The 18840-nt window shown below is 34.0% G+C and overlaps 3 protein-coding genes across 3 annotated transcripts in view; 2 read left to right on the top strand and 1 right to left on the bottom strand.

Annotated features, from left to right (window-relative positions):
- LOC117122762 overlaps positions 1-8294 on the top strand; it is a 32163-nt gene extending 23869 nt beyond the window's left edge. Inside the window, exons 8-14 of the mRNA XM_033268504.1 lie at positions 594-730; positions 921-998; positions 1379-1382; positions 1477-1761; positions 2949-3002; positions 4707-4796; positions 5323-8294. Of these exons, the coding sequence (XP_033124395.1) occupies positions 594-730; positions 921-998; positions 1379-1382; positions 1477-1761; positions 2949-3002; positions 4707-4796; positions 5323-5466 (792 nt within the window). The 3' untranslated portion in view covers positions 5467-8294. The remainder of the gene's footprint in view (positions 1-593; positions 731-920; positions 999-1378; positions 1383-1476; positions 1762-2948; positions 3003-4706; positions 4797-5322) is intronic.
- LOC117122767 (zinc finger protein 330 homolog) lies at positions 7113-16519 on the bottom strand. Its single transcript, XM_033268509.1, has 11 exons — positions 16452-16519; positions 13857-14016; positions 13230-13249; positions 13030-13100; positions 12606-12685; positions 11863-11989; positions 11079-11183; positions 10191-10237; positions 9594-9711; positions 9295-9396; positions 7113-8918 (listed from the first exon to the last, which is right to left on the bottom strand). The coding sequence occupies exons 2-11, from the start codon at positions 13974-13976 to the stop codon at positions 8740-8742; spliced, it is 969 nt and encodes a 322-aa protein (XP_033124400.1). The 5' UTR covers positions 13977-14016; positions 16452-16519; the 3' UTR covers positions 7113-8739.
- A 35-nt stretch (positions 16520-16554) lies between these two features.
- Positions 16555-18213, top strand: LOC117122766 (copper transport protein ATOX1-like). Its single transcript, XM_033268508.1, has 4 exons — positions 16555-16687; positions 17037-17112; positions 17449-17581; positions 18087-18213. Exons 1-3 carry the CDS (start codon positions 16679-16681, stop codon positions 17574-17576), a joined length of 213 nt encoding a protein of 70 aa, XP_033124399.1. The 5' UTR covers positions 16555-16678; the 3' UTR covers positions 17577-17581; positions 18087-18213.
- Positions 18214-18840: the final 627 nt, after the last annotated feature.

Consider the following 18840-nt stretch of genomic DNA (forward strand, 5'->3'; position numbering starts at 1 on the left):
CCTCAACAAACAACAACTGTTTTTTCAAATATTATTTTGCATTCATTATTGATAATGTACGGTACTAAAAATTAATAGACATGTAGGGCCTAATGTACTAGAACCTAGGCCTAGAACTTTTGTAAACATTGTGCGCACTGCATACCGTACACAGTTTAACGCAATTCACTCGTCCTAAATTCAAAGCCGATGTTTAGCCGGTCTCGGCCAATTTAGGCCACCACTAGAGAGGCTCTCTTCAAGCTTCTACGAATGGACTCGTGTTGTGGAGCAAGAAATCTTGTTGTCTCTCCCCAGTACCGCCTGATTATAAATCAACGGGAAATTTACCGATAGAAATTATTTCACTGTTGGGAAATATTTACCCATGTGCCAATTTAAATCAAATTACCAACAGATGCACTGATTATGTTTAAATAACATAAAATGAACGTTACTCCGAATCAAATTAAATCAACCAAAGTTACCAGCACGAAATTTCAAAAATCTCTATATTAAATATATTTATTAAACATTATCCTACAATAAATAACATATTTATTGGGTAACATTAATGTTTGACATATTTTGTTTCTCTTCAAATTGCTGTGTAGGCTGAAGAACTAGAGCGACAATGGTTACGACAGTGCCACCTCGTATGTAAAGGCATGGTTGAAGTACTTGTTCTCGATAAACATGTTTATTTCCAATTACGAAATACAATAATAGGTCCTCCAATAGAGTTTCTAAGGTAAGAGGAATATTAAAGCCTTTATTATTGTTAGAAAATTGTAGCCTTTATTATCGTAAGGTTCAGACTATGGCGTGCATTTAAATACTTGGAATATGTATTATACTTTCTTACCTGAGATAAATCAGTGAACCTTTCGGTTTAATGTTCATGTCATGAATACATTCCTTCACATTGTTTTATAAACCAGATCTCTTGATTTACTCAAGGACTTTCCACTTGAAATTTTCCATCAACATCCAGAGGCAATACAGTACAAATACTACAGGTAAGCGTTATATAAGAGAGTACAAACTTGTATAATAAGTAAGTAGCGACTCATTGTCTATACCGGTAAGATGAGAACGGATCAAAATTCAAGCCATTTTTGATATATTTAATTTCTTAGTAAGTCATAGATGTTTAACTTTGTGGGATAAATATATGGGCATGGATACGATATAAACTTATTTATATACTATAAATATGCTATAAATTCACATAAGTATATATATATTTACTTGCACCAAGTTATATAATTAAACTTTATAACTATATACATACATATATATATACATATATACATATATAGGCCTATATATATATTAAAGATTACCCCAACGAATAATACAAATTTAATGGCTTACCACATACAAAAAATTATCATAGAAATGTTAAAGAGCACTTTTAACAATTTACTTAAATAGACTCGATGTGTACGGATAATGAGAACTGTCGACTTTTTTTCATTTCTACATTTTTAACAGCAAAACCATAGACTTAAGCCTAGAATAAAGAGAACCGACAGCACTAGAGCACCCCTTGACCTGCCTGTATTAGCTATTATAGAACCGGAAGTTAGCCCAACACTTCATAAGCCTAAATATTTTAGAAGCAGTGGATTATTTATGACACAACGGTCGCGGACGGATACTTCGGTAGCAAGTGGAGGACCAAAGCGTAAAGGAAACTGTCGGGAGCCTGCAGGCCCGCAAGATGTTCAACGTTTGGCTTATCTACAAGTTGATACACTACAACAAGGAGACATATTTGTAAGGAAAAAAAATTAACTTAGTATTTCTTAAAATTTCATAGAATTTATACTAGGATAATACGTAATAACAGGCGCGTAACAGGGGTCTTTAGTCGGGGGGGGGGGGGGGCAAAGGCAATAATTTTCCCGGTTATCATACCCACCCCCCACCCCACCCCCCCCCCCATATAGAAAACAATACAACATAGGGCTTATCTTATTTATAATATAGGCCATACACATGTGTTTGAAACATATAAGCATTTTCATCAAGGCTTTATTTATTACAAACATATTCTTTCACCATCAATACACATTGAGGCCCTTCTTTTAGGTAAAACGATCTATCATAAATGTTCTTTCTATTTTTGTGTCTTTAATTCTAATTTTGTCGGAATTGATCAAAACTCCCTGAAATGCGCAATTTTTTAGAGGAAATTTCCCCTACTCAAACAAGAAATGTGCGCGCGAAGCGCGCGAAATTTGAGATTTTTAGGCACTTTCAGGGGATGAAAAGGGCATCTTCAAGGGGTGGGCAAAGATTTTCCACAGATGGATATTTTCTCCTTGTCCCCCGGTGGTTACACCAATGCGGAGAATATCTGGCGGCTTAGATCAAAGTAGCTATGGACACTTTTTGAAGTGGAGAAGGGGTTGCAGGGTGTTGTGAGTCTGGTCATTATAATATCTTCCTTTTTATTCTTTTCTTTATTTTTTTTCCTCTTCTCTTTTTTCCTTTCCTTTTCTTTTCCCTTTCTTTCTCTTTCCCTCCCTCTCCCCTCTTTCTTTTCTCTTAATATCCAGCCCGGTAAAAACCGTCAGGGGGAAGTCTCCCCCACCCTTTGCCTGTTACGCCACATAAATAGGCTTGTCTTTATTTTTATTTTTGTCTCTAATATCATCTAAACATCTAATAATCTAAACATTTCGACGTATGCTGAATTAGTTGTTGAATCTGAAAACTGTCAAAAATTATCTAAATATTTTACTGCTTATCAAAACAAATCAAATAAATTATTTTGAAGGAAATTTATCATTTCACACATCAATACTCATGGTATTCGTCACATACAAATAGTAAAGAGATCTTAGGTTAACCTAACTAGTTTATAGATGTTCCTTTATCTCAACTCACTACAGTATAATGTACATTGTAATCCATGAAATTAAATATATTTTATGTTAATGTTATTCTTTTCATATCAGGGGTTGAATGACCTTCTGGGTAATACGCCATCCGATCAGTCAGGCATTGCAGTGGTAAGTGGACAACGTGTAAAAAAAATTAAATATATATATTTATACAATAAAGCCATTTCAGAAAAGATTGTTCGATCTCTGACAGAAGACAATGGTAAGCGCTTCTGGACCACTTTTAAAAAGAGAAATCAAATTAAGAATACCATTACGGCTGATGAGTGGTCAGACTATTTCCGAAAACTTTTCAATCCCAACAAAAGCGGCGAAGCCACTATCATGCAGAATACTAATAGTGTTGACATATTGAATGAACATATTAACGAGATTATTGAAGATGAAACTGCTGAGATACTGAATGCTCCTATCACTGCTGATGAAGTCAAAGAAAGTATCAATAGTTTAAAGGGTAATTCGGCTCCGGGGATGGATGGTATTCCCCCTGCATTCTTCAAAAGATGCGGATATGCATTTATCTTGATTTTAACAGTCATTTTTAATATTATACTAGATTCTGGCAAAATCCCATCCTCTTGGTCCAAAGCAGTTATAATGCCTATTTTTAAGGAGACCGAAATATGCCCCAAAATTACCGTAGCATATCTCTGCTTGTAACAACTAGTAAGATATTTTGTAAAATTTTAAGCAAGAGGCTTACGAAATGGGAGGGTATACACCAAACACTATCATGTCTAGTTTAAGATCCTTGCCTGAATTAAGTTTTGACATTTGTTTAAAGGTATTTGATGTAAAAGTAATGCCTATTTTTAATTATTGTTCTGAGGTGTGGGGATATATTAAAGGAGCTGATTTGGAATATGTTCAAAATAAATTTTGTAAATTCATATTAAATCAGAAAACTAACTCCGTTAATTTGGCTGTAAGAGGCGAGTTAGGGAAATAAGGTGTACGAGCCAATAGAATACATAAACTTGTTAAGTATTGGTTACGTATTCTAAAAACCGATAGAAATAGACTAATTCATAACGCTTATAGAACAATTGCGATTTGTTGATAATGATAAAAACTGTTGGGCTCAGAACGCAGTTCGTTCACTGCTATTCCATTATGGGTTCGGGGAAGCATAGCTTAACCAAGGTGTTGGTGATGATGTTTGCTTTTTAAGTCTTGTTAAACAACGTTCTTTAGATATTGACCAACAAGAATGGGAGTCACAAGTTAACGAGTCAAATAGGCTAAAATGTTACTGTTCAAATATTATATTGCTTTTGAAAACTACCTTTCTTCTAATTTAAATCCATATTTCAAAAAGATCTTTACTTCGTTCCGCATTTCTAGCCACAATTTAAAAATTGAGGAAGGTAGAAAGTTAAATATTAACTTCGAGGATAGAATTTGCTTTTGTAAGGGAGATATTGAAGATGAATTACATTTTCTTCTCGAATGTAAATTATACAGTGATTTAAAAGAAAAATACATCCCACGATATTTTGTTTGTTTCCCCACACAATAGGCTATAACTTTATTTCCTTAATGACCTCGCACAGTCCACTAATAATACAAAAATATGCATTTTTATTTACAGCATGCATTTAAGAGGAGAACGGAGATAGATAACCTTTTACAACTATTTGATTTTCCACATTGTTCGCTATTATTTTATGATTCTTTATGTATATACAAAGGGCCAATGGCCTAAAGTTAATGAATAAATTGATTGATTGATTGATTGAAAAGGTTACAGAAATCTTAATATTAGTAACGGGCATAAAATGATGAATGAAATGTAATGTATTTGTTTTGTAGTGGAGTGAAGGTGCCGAAATCGTTGCAATCAACAAACGTTTCTTCAAGAACAACGCGGGTTTACCGACAATGTTGCGAGTGGACATGCTGGTAAGTTACCCGGGTGTTTAAAAATATAACAAACACCCCTAAAAGCTATGGATTTGTAGCCATTTTTATTGTCATCTAAACGATTTTACGCTTGGTCTGAGATTTTTGCTGCTGCCGGGGAAGAGGTTATCCATTTCGTACCCCTAGATCCGCCACTAAAATTCTTAACCATGTAATAATAATAATAATAATAATAATATGTCGCTCTTATATAGCGCTTCATGTAGCGCTAATACGATATTAAAGATAAACAGTATTGATTTGAAAATCGGAAACGAAAACATCAAATAAACTTTTTTTTTATATGCAGAGGCCAAGACTACCTAGGCCATTGGGGCTTCCGCCGCTATTATAAATTTACTCTTTAAAAAACTTTGATTTATCTTCAAGTGCAAGTCATTAACTAGACATTATTCCATAAAGTACTTGAAGCCATTAAAATGGCATAATGCAACATAGGTATGAATGATTTTGGATCTCACCATCATGAATTGAATGCGCTTCTTCCTGTGTTTGTTGTCCATAGATCAGGGACTGGATGAACGAGGAAGACGCTAGTGATCGAATTGAAACTCAAGATTCGTGGCAGGAATACAAAGCTGTATTAATGGAACGCATGATAGAAAACAAGGTCAAACAGGCACAAGCAAAATCGCTGACGTCACTGTAAGCAGTCGGTTCATAGAAAGAATACAGAATAAAGGCTATTCGTAAACTTGTGTAATGCAATCATACATGTACCATGGATAGGCCTATCAGTGGCCATATTTGATTGGTCGTTCACCTTGGGAGACGCCTACATGCGTACCGGCCAAAATGAGACGACCAGGTGAATGACGCAAACAGTACTCGACACGCAGCAAAGTGGATGCGTACATCATAGCATGGAGGAAATCTTAATATATTTCTTCCATGATCATACATGGTACTCAAAATACAGGTTATAACAGCCTACTGTAAACCTATTTTATCATAATTATTTAATCAATCAATCATTAATGTTGCATGTCTTTTAATAATATGTCCTGTTCTTCACTCATAAGCCAGAATTAGCTGGTCTCAGTTTTAATTTGAAAGTGTGAATAAATAAAGAACTAACTTCAAAAAATATTCCGATTTATTCTGTCTACGATTATTTTCTTACAACTTTGCATTGGAAAAACGGTTAATATTTTCTTACAGCTCGACCTCCAATTCGAAACCACCTTTGGAACCTAAAAATGTGAGGTGGTCTCATGCCTGGTTTGGTCTCCAATTGTATGGTTACCGTTGTGTTATTATTCTCGAAATTAGAGTGGTCTTGATCATTTTGGAGGGTGCACTGCACTGCATAAATTCCATTAAAGCAACGTTTTGTTTCCAGACCACTTGAGTATTTGGGTACATGAAAAACATAATTTTTCGTTTTCTTTCCTTATCAATAATGTCTGTTTCCAACGAGATTTATTTCTCATTGTAAAAAAATATCTTTCCTTCATTAAATCAAGATTAGGGACAATCTAAGCATTGACTCCATTCTTGCCTTTAACATCAACCATGTATATTTTTACATACGATGTGATTTAGTTTATCAATTCAAATACTGTGCAACAGTATTGGTATGTTAAATAATAATAATAATTATGGTGGATGTATATATTTGAATAAATGTAAATAATTTTTTTTCCCATGGATTTTCTATTGATCTTCTTGTAACATTATTTCCATTATTCTATGATTAGTATATCTGACGATGACATCAATAACTCAGAGCTCCCAAGTGTCCAGGATTGAGCAGGAGTCTCCAGGAATTTTGGTTCATTCCCATTCTCCAGGAAACTCCACATTTCCTCCCTGATTTTTAAAAAATTTTCACAACTGGAGCTTACGCTAAGCTCAATATTCCCATTCTTATGCAGACAATATGGCAAACATAAGTCTTATCGAACATTATGGGCAGCAATAACGAATTAAAAGTGACCCAAAGCTGCCAAATCATCATCGCTTTTATGGTAAACATGGTAACAAGTTTGTACATGTTTGTACTTGCACACACGTTTACGTTAGTACACACGTTGCAAACCTCTGCCAAACCTGCACGACAAATAAGCCATTTCGTAGTTTTAACTAAGCATGCCCGTACCCAAGGTCAATCGACATAAACGTATGTTGTGTGTGTGTATCAAAGATCTTTGGTGTGTATGTATGGATGTTTGTTTATGTAGACTGACTTTGATGTAAGCATGCATAGTTCAGACTAAGAAATGGCTTAACCTCCTGGAATTTGACTTCCATAACTTGACCAATCAGAAATAGAGATGTAAATTAGTTAAATCGTCTTCAATGTTTATTCACAGTATAGAAGAATAAATAAACGTATATTGTTATTATATTATAATGCTGCTTAGGCAAGATTATGCACAAATAAAATAGGCCTATTACTACCTACAATTTTGTCCATAAAACATTTATCACTAAAATGAAGTAACATGTTCATCATGTACCAGAGTGAAAATAATAACCAACTGTTGCTGTTAAATATTCATGATTATTTAAATAGGGTGCTTTGGGCGAAAATGTGAAAAATTTATGACGGGTTCTTACCGGTATTATATCCGCGGGTGGTCTACCTGTTCGCGCATGATTTATGCTTTAAAAGAACCACTAACCTCGGATGTAAATCTTAAGGTTAATAGAGTTTCTATCCAATGATTTCTATTTTTCTGTTTTCATCTCTCTAGATATAATCTGTGCCTCATTTCACAAGTGATCATTAATAACAGTAGTCAAAAATAACAAAATAACATCGTTTGCTATAATTGACACATTTATTATTGGCCATTTTAAAAAGGTAAATTTGTAATAACGGCAATAGTCACAGCGTTGGTATGTATCCAGGCACATATCCTGGAAATGGCAGGATATTTAATTGGAATAGAAGGCGGCATCAACGGAGACTCAAAATCAAGTGATGAAATGACAGAAGAAGCTACAACAATAAGCAGCTTCATTCATGCAGCATACATGGCAAATTCCCAATAAATTGCAGATGTGCATATTGTGGGCGTATAAACCATGAATAAACTTTCATTCTTTCACAATGGTAGTTTAAACTTTATACCTTCTTAGTTTAAAAACAGCAAATTACTACCATAATAAACAGTGATCAAGTATGCATGCGACGTACGGACGTAATAAGGTAACAATCTGGATTCTAGGCTAGCCCTCCATTGAAATAATTTTTTTTTATCAGTTTTGTTTTCTGAAATGAACTGTAAAAGAAGCAGAAACCAGTAAAATGTAAACAAAGTTTACTTCTGGCGTGTGCCAAAACAAATTAGGAACAATCAGAAAGGGATTAAACAAAAATGCTTCCTGCTGCTAACGCATGCGCAAATAGGTCAGTTTTGCTCCACCAAAACACTGCAATTTGCAGCGTTGGATTATCGGCGGATATCAGTAGGAGGTTCGAGTTTAACACCTGTTCGAGCATGGAGAAAATAAGAACCGTAAATGGCTCTTTCCGGATTTATCCTGTGTTAGACTACACAAAAAACTCCATACATGTTCATTTTGACTGTGCAATAACTTATTGTAGCAGACAGCTCATCAGAGGGTGTATGCCAATTCACAAGGAATATAATATTTGTTATTAATTATATAAAATAAATGAATATTTTTTTTAATGTTAGCAAACATTTATCATTTTCAAATTTGTACTGGGGCGTGGAAAATGTATCAATACATTGAGCAACATCCAAAATTATATCTTTTGTTTCTCCTCTTCATTCAGTACTATCTATCTCATCATCATCATTCTTATCATCTTGTGTATAGTGCATTGACGATGCATATGTTAGACCAATATCTAATGTTGTTATTGGATTATATATTCTATTAACTTTGTGTTCTTCTCCTCTTTATCTACCATTTGGTATTGTCCTCTTCCTCATCCTTACCATCTTCATTTGTATTCTGCCTTGGATGATGCGTATGTTGGACCAATATCTAAGGTTGACAGTGGATTAGATAATTCATCATCCTCTTCATCCTCCTCCTCCTCTTCTTCTTCTTCATTATCCTCATCGTCTTCATCCGCATCATCATAATTATTCCCATTTCCATAACTATAGCCTTGCCCACCTGAAAATACATCCCAAGGTTTAAATGAACTGTAGGAAGGATGGCAGAAAATTAGTAGAATACAAGTGTACCCAAGAAGAATATGTGATTAGAAACCATGAGGAAAAAGACCAGTATTAAGTCAAAGAAATTTATGGCGCCATTTGCCAGAACCACAAAGCAAATCATGTAGAAATAGAATAAAGTACGTCCTTAAAATGTCAAAAATTGCATAGCAGATGGTTGTTTCATGCTGCACCCCACTGTAGTACTACACGGCCCCCAGGAAAGATTTGTAATTATTTATTTTATTTAATCCAACAACGACGTTCCCACTTACAGAATAAACAAGCTATATCTACAAATATACTATCATTTCTGGGCTATAAAACATTACCTCCATATGATGCACCGTAAGAGTAATAGTCATCATCTCCATAACCATCATCATCATCTCCGTAACCGCTTGCTTGTTGACGACCAAAATCAATTTTACGAGCTGTTGATTACAAAAAATGAAATTTTACACTCATTAAAAAAAAAATGTTGTATGCCCATATATAGTCATGATGTGCCCATATATGGTCATGATGTGATGTCATCATGACCATATTTAGGCATGTCACATGTTTTTATCAAATGAAATTTGATAGTCTGGACAAGTCGTTAAAGTAAATGTAAATTTTGTAAACTCACTTGACATGCACAGATTCTTTGTCTCTTTGGTATCGTAACCGCATTTAGGACATGGAATGGCAACAGTTTTTTCATACTTAAACCCCTTCCGCCTAATGTGATCTTCGCAAAAACAAATCTAAAAAAAAAATATTATTATACAGTATATTAGTGAAACAGACACACAGCAATTAAATCTGGCAGAAAACACTGTAATCAATCTTCCCTCCCTACTTGAAATATGCAATGTCCCATTTTATAGTTTATAGCTACAGTTTGAATGAATCCTTTTTAGGAATCCTGTCTCATTGATTATGTCACTGACAATTTTTAACCATGCTGTATGAGAGGTACTAGCACAGACTGACTTTCGAAAGATGTGTTTTGGCTTCTGCGACTGTGTACAAAACATACCTCATGTACAAGTTAAATTAACACAATACACACTCTTGGGAGAAGGAGCAGTGAATTTTCTGCCAGTTTACTTCTGAAATTAGGCCAACTGGGATCCAGCTCAAATTTCCTGGTTTCTCAACTCTTTTGCATAATACTTGTAAACAGATAGTCACCAATACATTGTTCTTTAATTTTGTTTACATCAAATCATATGATTCTTACCTTACACCTTAAACAAGAATACTGGCCAAGTTTATTACATGATAAGCCTGCAAGAAGACGATATACAGAAATTGATCTCTAGACATATATGTATACATAAAACACTGTGGCACTTTCCACACTGGGTTTACATTACCTACAGGTTTGCATCTATGCACACATCTATCCCTAAACACAAAACCTGGGCAAGTGCTAAATAATGATTTATAACTGCAACATGAGGAACACCAATCCGTAGATGCACTAGCCTTGCATGCACTGCTGCTTCCAACAAAAATATTATGATCTATTTGAGTGTAATATGTGGCAAAGACAAGCCAAACCAGTCACTCGTCGCAAATCGTGTTTCAGAGAAAATGGCCAAAACATGCTAAAATGTCAAATTTTAAAAAATCTATTTTATTGCACTAAACTAACCTTTATATATCTACACACCATCCTATCCCATTTTCTATGTTAAAACAACACTTAATTTTAAGGATTTAAAGATAGTTTCTGCATGAGAAATGCCTGAAATCATAAACTTTAAAGGCTGATTTCTCATATATTGTTCTTTAAACAGCTGTGTGGTTAAACGCTTGTAACTTCATAAGGAAATGTCCGATTTGAATGATTTTTTTACAATTTTATAGCTATTATTTTACTCTCTAACACTGTATTAATAACGCAAGATCGATTTTTGCGATGAGTGACTGCTTTGGCTTGTCTTTGCCACATATAGTAAGTCTACTCTGTACAAACTCAAATCAAGTTTTCTGTGACAAATATCAGTGATAGGCCCAAATATAGGCATGATGCTGTAATATCGCACCCATATATGGGCAAACAACAGTGATTGGTCAACTGTGAATTTTCACATAAACTTGATATTGTGGAAAAGAGCCTTACATTTATATGATTCAGCATCAAGGACCTGGCAGCTAGCCTGATGCTCAAACTGATCATCTTCACACAGGTGTTCACTACAGAAAGAACATTTGAATATCCTACCACCTGGGAAAAAAAATGCAAAGCACAAATGAAAATATTGCTTAACAGTAAACTATGGATTAATCAATCAATGATTCAAATGATCTTATTATGATCTTAGAAGCGGTTGGCACAACTGTTGTGGCCTGGACTCTCAACCTTGAGGTCGGGGGATCGACACCCTCATTGTGCAAGTCGCTTGTGTTTTTGGGCAAGGCACTTTGTCTACATTTGTCTCTCTCTACCCAGGAGTATAAATGGGTACCAGATCCTGGGAAGGTAAAACAGATTGCTACGCAAGTATGTGGGAGGGATCCCCCCCCCTACATACTTGCACAGTCTAGCCCAAACGCAAGGAAAGAGAGACGGGCACTCTGGCCTGTGAGGTGAGAGCTTCAGGTTTCGCCATTTACCTACACTACTATTACGCAAACTTACAAATATATTCTTTACATAAGTTTTCAATTTTAGTGGAAAAGGGTCCACCACCACAAGCATTCATCAACACCTGGAACCTCTTGTTACAAAATTAAACACAACTGAATAAAATATACAGTACAGTAATTCTAAATATTAATAATAATAAATATAATAATTTTAAACTACACATAATATGCAAGAATGCAATCTGTAATTGAAAGGCGAGACTTAGAACTTAGTATCCAAGTGCTGCATTGTGGGAAGAATATCAAAGGAGGTTTACCATGGTTCCAGACTCCACGCTCGCATTCAATGCACTCGGCATCTGCAATCGGACATTCACAAGCGTGAGTGGTCAGACATTTACGACCGTGGCAGACAAATGCTTCGCAGAAATCACATATAGCACCCTATGTAATTAAATAATAAGTAAAGTTACAATAATCATTTTCTTTTTCATCATCATTATTGACATTCTGTTTGTTAATTTATCGTAATTAATCTTACTATTATCATCGGTATTAATTTCTTTGTTTCGTTTCGTTTCATATATTTTATCACACGATAAATATATATACATACAATAAACAATCAAATTACAAATTACAAAAAGTAAGTAAAAATTCTATTTAAAATTAACAAAATTCTAAATGATACAAGTTTATCGTGTGAATGTAGGTCATAATAATTTTAAAGAAAACTTTAAGGCATGACCACCTACAACAGCGTCAGTCACATAAGTATAAAGGAAAAACAATCAATAGGAGTAAAGGAAGAAAATGCTTATTATTTTACATTTTTTCCTTTCTATATAGTTACTTTAATTTCTTATCATTTGCATACATATAATTCTGTCATTATTAATATAATTTTGTAGGTAATTATCAGCATATATATTCATGTGAATAATTAAAATATTCTTAGAAACTTTGCATATTATTTTCATAAACTTTATTATCATTACCTATCACAGTTTCAACAAATATTGAAGTTTTTTTTCCAAACAAAATGTTATGTTTCACTTACCACCATTGCCATGCCAACAGCAAAGTTTCCTGGATGTTTTACAACACAATCTCCAGACTTCTGCATGCACTTAGTTTTACCTTAAAACACAAAAACATTAATTCACTATTTATAATACTATATTATGTGACACGCCTAGTGTGATCATTATCTCTTTTAAATAGGTAGTTTTCGCCACACGACGTTAACCTTAACGTTAACTGATGACGTCATAATTTATTCATCTTGCGTTGCGGAGTACGTTAATTTCAAGATTTTACATGCTAGACATACGTTAGTTACGGGATTGCGCATGCATATTTCGATTTGTTTACAAAAAGGGGCCTAGCTATCGTGTTGCATGTTGGGTACTAACGATAAAGTTAAGGTTAACATCGTGCGGCGAAAACTACCTATTTACTCATTTTAAACATTCTCTACCTACCACAATGGGCGCAAACTGGTAGTTTTTGTACTGCCTGACAAAAGTAACAAAAAGCCCTGTTCTTCTGTCGCCTATAATACAAAAGAGATGCAGAACAACATTGTAATCGGTGAAGAAATATTGAAGCAAGCATGATTTCTATTTTTAAAAATTGCTTTGACCTAATGAATAAATGATCAACGATAATGACCTTTACTGACCTTTTACACTTATCACACTCCTGTAAAAGAAAGGTAAAAAAAATATTATCAGTTTTTTCATAAATTAAAAAATCATTATGAGTTTGTTTACTAGAAAATTAGGGCCAAAGTTACAGAGTTTTACCCATGCCCTTATAGCTACTGTTGAAAATGTGATTTATAAAAGAAAAATTATAATTATTGAACAACAAAACACTGTAACACATGTATATGCAATATATTTATATTAATTATGTAATTGGAAAGTAAATATACAGTATTCTTTTAATAAATGTTAAGCGGCAGTTTGGAGCAGTTGTTTATGTTTAGGCTTTCAATCGTAAGGTCGGGGTTTCGAGTCTCTGCTGTGTAGATTTGTTTGTCTCCTCGGGGAAGGCACTTTAGCTACATTGCTTCAGTCCACCTGCCATGTATCAATGGGTACCAGCAATCTGCTGGGGACTAACCTGCGAAGGACTAGTGTCCCGTCCAGGGGGAGTAAAACTCTCATCCGCTTCATACTACAAGACCTGGGGATAAGCTCCAATTATATGAGCTCTAGTGGCTCGGAAAGGATTTAGATTTTTAATAAATATTTCTAAGCAATTTGAGATTGAAACTTGACCTATATTGACCTAATTAACATACCATGGTAAAATTGCATGGCCAATCTACAATGCTTTTCAGGTCATTGCCTGCACGGATTCCTTTCTGCCGCTCCCTCTGTTTCTCGGCCTTTTTGCGAGCACCAGTCTTTTTCTTTGGCATGTTATTACTTGAATGAACCCAAAATGAAAAATCCTGTTTTCTAAAACATAAAAAAAAATATGTTAATCAATCAATCAATCAACAGATTAGCTATTTTTAATTTTAACTGATACTTTTATCCCTCATCAATTATATTTAAATATTAAATAATAATATGGTTCATAATATCATCAATCATAATAAAATATATAAATAAATTATAGTAATAATTAATCATTAAAGCCCCATTCCCTGCAATTTTTTTTTTTAATAAAAAAAAGTATATGCATTACTATAAATATTATAAACCATGAAAAAATATTGGCATAAATTTAATATTTCTCATAGGAGATCACCATTTTCTTGACAACTTCTTTGTTACTAAGTAAATTGAGATTAGTGTTTGTACTTCACATTTTGCACACTGCAGTCAATCGAGTACAGTAGCCCAGAGACATGTTTGTTTAATTGTCAAAATAGGCCAAATGTGCCAATACTAGGAATGGAAAATATCATGTCGGCCATTTTTATGTCTGATAACAGAACCTAAATCGAGGTACTGTAAGGCTAGGCCTAGTCTAGCAGTGTTGCAAGACTAATTTTTCGGTGTCTACTATATTTCTTTGCAGACCTATCGCAAAATCAAACATAAAAAATTCATCTAGGCTTATTTTTTGTGTGGAACACAAAAAATCAAATTTTAGTCTCATTTTACATTTTTATCTTTATAAGATATAAAAATCAGATTTTTCTTAACAAATAAATTTTTACTGGGAATGGGGCTTTATTTATGTATAGGCCGTGGCTGTACTCCCAACGTGCTGATTGGTCGACTTGGCTTTACCCTAACCTTAAAAATATCTCTCACTATTAATGCACTGGATCTCAACGTAAACATAGAGTACCACAGTCGTGTCGTCACGACGCCAGGTGGCGCTGTCTGTTGTCAACAGACGTTGATTACCGTTCATTACACCTGAATGACTTCATAGGCTTTCTGGAATAGGCATTTTAAAATCTAATATTTTGCCATCAAAATGTACTAAAAACACAAAAGTTTGCATTATATTACAGTAGAACCTCGATTTTACATACGGTACGGGACCGGAGGGCGTACGTAAATCGGGGGATTCGTAAAATAGAGGTTGAGTTAAATTTGTGGTAACCTTTGACCTAATATATACGTACGTACGAACGAACGATGTTACCTGAGGCTAGACCAGCCTCTAGGCCTACAAATAAAACCATGTGTTTAGTGTTTTTATTCATCACTTTACGATTCATAATAAAGTGTTCAAATAAAACCATGTGTCTAGTGTATTAATTCATCACTTTATATCTTTTATTTTGTTTGTTGAGACAAACAAAAACCATGTGCGCTGCACTGGGCGAGCTAACCAATTAGCGTTCGTGTACGTGAAACAGCAACCATGTGCTATGCACTGGGCGAGCCAACCAATTAGCATTCGTGTAAGAAACTATGTCTACTCAGCTTCATGTAGAAAATTCGACCAGACGAGTTGTTCCATGGTTTGCCACACGAAGCTAAGGAGAAAAGCAATTATTTTGAGCACCATCGGTAGTTGCTCATCTCACTCAGTGCACGTGGTTTTAAATTATAACAACCCGGTATTAGGCTCAATCAGTGTTGCAGTTTAATGAAAATTTGTTGCATTATGGTTTGTTAAATATTGTTATAGTTTATTGTTTTAGTCTTTTTACTTATGGTTGCTCTGAAAAGGGCCGTTTGTTTTGAATATTTTCGGGGTTTTTGATGACGTCATCGTCGATACGAGGCGTACGTAAAACCGAGGGTTCGTATAACTGGGGTACATAAAAACGAGGTTCTACTGTAGTTATCGAACACACACTTAATCATTGATTAAAATTTACAAAGAAAAAGTATAAGATACATCATCTTTAATAATTACATTAGAAGTTGGGATCAATGGTTTGTCAGTGGGGAAAATGGCGTTCGGTTGAATGCATTTTGCAATGATAGAAATGGAGTAGTATCACATGGTATCGTGATGTAACACTGTCGTACTCTATACTATAGCCACTTTTTATATACTGTATAATATAACAATCACAAAACCATAAATTATAAAACCATAAATTTAAATTACAAATTATAATATTAATTTAAATTACAAACATTGTGGTTCCGTTTGTTTCCACAATGTTGTCTTCAAATTCCATGGCCCAGTAGCTAAAAGGTCTTGCCTCTGGGCAAAAGGGCATAAGCCTAGTTAAACCATGGCCTCCGCTCCGCCCGTAGCAGCTGCCTATGTCCGTTCGTTTGTACCGTGTTGCAGCAATTGGTAGCAGCACTAGGCCTACCTCTAGGCTATATAAGCTAGCTTAGCTTTAGGTTCCTACTAAACTAGTCATAGTTAGTATTTAGCCTAAACCCTGGACTTGTGAATAAAACAAGGATCAATATATTCCTACAAAATCTTAGAATATAAATATGAAAATCAATAGTAAACTTACTGGGGCCTAACGCTACAGATCTTATTACACAGTACAGATGGCTGCTTTCTGCAATCAGAAAAACGCCCTCTTTAATCGTCTTTATTAATTGTACCACCTGACTTGTTCAGTCAGGTGGTCAATTATTACCCTGTCAGCTGATATCGGCTGATATCGCCATATTTGTTTTTTTTATTATTATTTTAAGAAGATTGTCAACTACGAATTGTCGAGAGAAACAAGTCATCATGTCTAATGTAAGCATTTATATAACATAAATTTATTGATATATTTGTAAAATATTGGCTTTAGATAATCTGACTGTTATTAGAAATTATTTTAAGAATGTATTGTTGTAGATAAAACAGGGAAAAAATATCAAAGCCAACAAAAAATGGTTAGGCCTAGGCTAGGCGGTTACATTACATTTGGCTGTTGATTTATTGTACACCCTAGGCCAAGACCATGGTGTTATAACATAGTTTAGCAGTAGCATGTAAGCCTAAAATTAATATTATTGTAGCTGCATTTTTTTTTAAATGTATTGTAAGCCTAGGCAATCTTTTAAAATATATTTATATATTTTGATTTATATTTTGAATATAGAGATATGAATTTAACGTAGAAATGACATGTGGAGGATGCTCTGGTGCAGTAGAGAGGGTATTGAATAAAAAGGAAGGTATGGTACAGTTTGCATCAAATGAATAAATAATAAGTAAATAAATAAATAATTGTAACTTTTTAATCTAAATTGGAAAAAAAAACAACATTTAATTATGACAAATTTGTTTGGCCATTGTTTTTAATACAGTAAATTATTATTTCTGTTTTTGTGTTAGTCCACTTATTACAGCAATAAAAAATGTACCCAATTCGAATTAAGCATTATTGAATTCAGTGTAAAAAAATACACTTAACTGAATAGAAAATATTGGCAACGGTAAGATAGATCATAGGGGCTTTTTTGTGTACATTGAAACCATCATTTTAATATTTCAATTTTCTCTCTTTTAAGGCATTGCTAAATTTGAAGTGGATCTTGAAAAGAAAAAGGTGTTTGTTGAAACTGACCTGTCATCGGATGAGGTTCTTGAAGTTATAAAAAAGACTGGAAAGGCGACTACTTATGTAGGCACAGCTTAATCCAGGTGACTTGCATTTAGAATAACAAACACAAAATAGGATTTGGAATCAAAGATCATTTATTCCGTAATGGCTATAAATCTTCTGCATCTCAACCACTGCGTCCATAATAAAAGTTTTTATTTAAAGTGCCAGACAATCTCTAGCACTACAAGTATCTACTTTATTATTTTCTGAAGGAAGGAAGCTTCAGGGAGGCTGTGGTATTTGCTTAGGTTGTTCTGTATGATGTTGGGTTGGGGTGGGGTATGGTGTGATGGTATGTTCTCATTGGTAGTGAATTCATTGGTAACATTACTGACATTTGGGTAATCCAGTCTTATCTGGTTTAAAACCTGGTATTATAAACACAAATGTTGGTATCTGTGGTAATTAATAATTTACATAATCAATATTCCATATGTTTTTGTAGGATGGAAGTTAAAGGGTATAATAGGCTGATTTAAAGTGTCTCACAGAAGAATTAATAATAATTATTGGTCTTAATATGTACTTTTCTATCTTTTTCAGAAATCTTGTTGATCCTGGAGTGATTACAGGAGTAATGCTTTCTGTGAAATTTTATTTACTCAGTGTTTAAAACTTAATCTTAGTTTTCCTATGTTTTTAACCAATTAAAATATTTATTCAGTTTGCCTTGCTGTCAATAGTAATAGAAGTGGTAATGGGTACTGGATGCACATAAATACACTGCTTTGAACATTTAATTCAGAGCACCCACTCTCTACAGATATACCACACTCATACTCTTTAGCTAATGCCTAATCATTTTGCTTCATGTTAATTTTCTACAGTCAAACTTTCAACTGTATAACCATGTCAAATAACATATTCTTCACTGGAGTTATTAATTTTGAATATAAATATAAAATTAAGATGTTGGATTTGTCTTCATCCAGAAAATAATCATACAAAAGCAGAATAAACTAATGTTTAGTGCTCACTGAAATATTTTGTACTGGCATGCATTGCAATGCTAAGTGAATAAGAACATATGATTTTGTTAACTGCAATAGTAATATGACCATTTTATAAAGATGCGAAAACTACCAAGTGGCCGAGTTACTTATCTGTCTGGACATTATATAAGTAATTAAAAATATGAATATAGACATGAGGACAGGAGACCAAACATTTGGATGATGAAAATATTACCCCTTATTTGGTTGCCATAACAATATTAAAATTAGACCCTGGTTAAAAAAATATATACTTGAAATTGTTGAAAAATTCTAATTGGAATTCATATAAACTTTTTAGCAAC

Source organism: Anneissia japonica, unplaced genomic scaffold (assembly GCF_011630105.1).
Source record: "Anneissia japonica isolate Jap-2015-1 unplaced genomic scaffold, ASM1163010v1 scaffold288142_len361356_cov169, whole genome shotgun sequence".
In the NCBI taxonomy this organism is placed as follows: domain Eukaryota; kingdom Metazoa; phylum Echinodermata; class Crinoidea; order Comatulida; family Comatulidae; genus Anneissia; species Anneissia japonica.

Coding starts and splice junctions, on each gene's coding strand:
- LOC117122766 (XM_033268508.1), top strand. Junction 17,113..17,448: donor GGTATTGAATAAAAAGGAAG/GTATGGTACAGT, acceptor CTCTCTTTTAAG/GCATTGCTAAATTTGAAGTG.
- LOC117122767 (XM_033268509.1), bottom strand. CDS start 13,976: ATGCCAAAGAAAAAGACTGGTGCTCGCAAAAAGGCCGAGAAACAGAGG. Junction 12,686..13,029: donor ACCAGTTTGCGCCCATTGTG/GTAGGTAGAGAA, acceptor TTGTGTTTTAAG/GTAAAACTAAGTGCATGCAG. Junction 11,990..12,605: donor CTGTTGGCATGGCAATGGTG/GTAAGTGAAACA, acceptor TTAATTACATAG/GGTGCTATATGTGATTTCTG.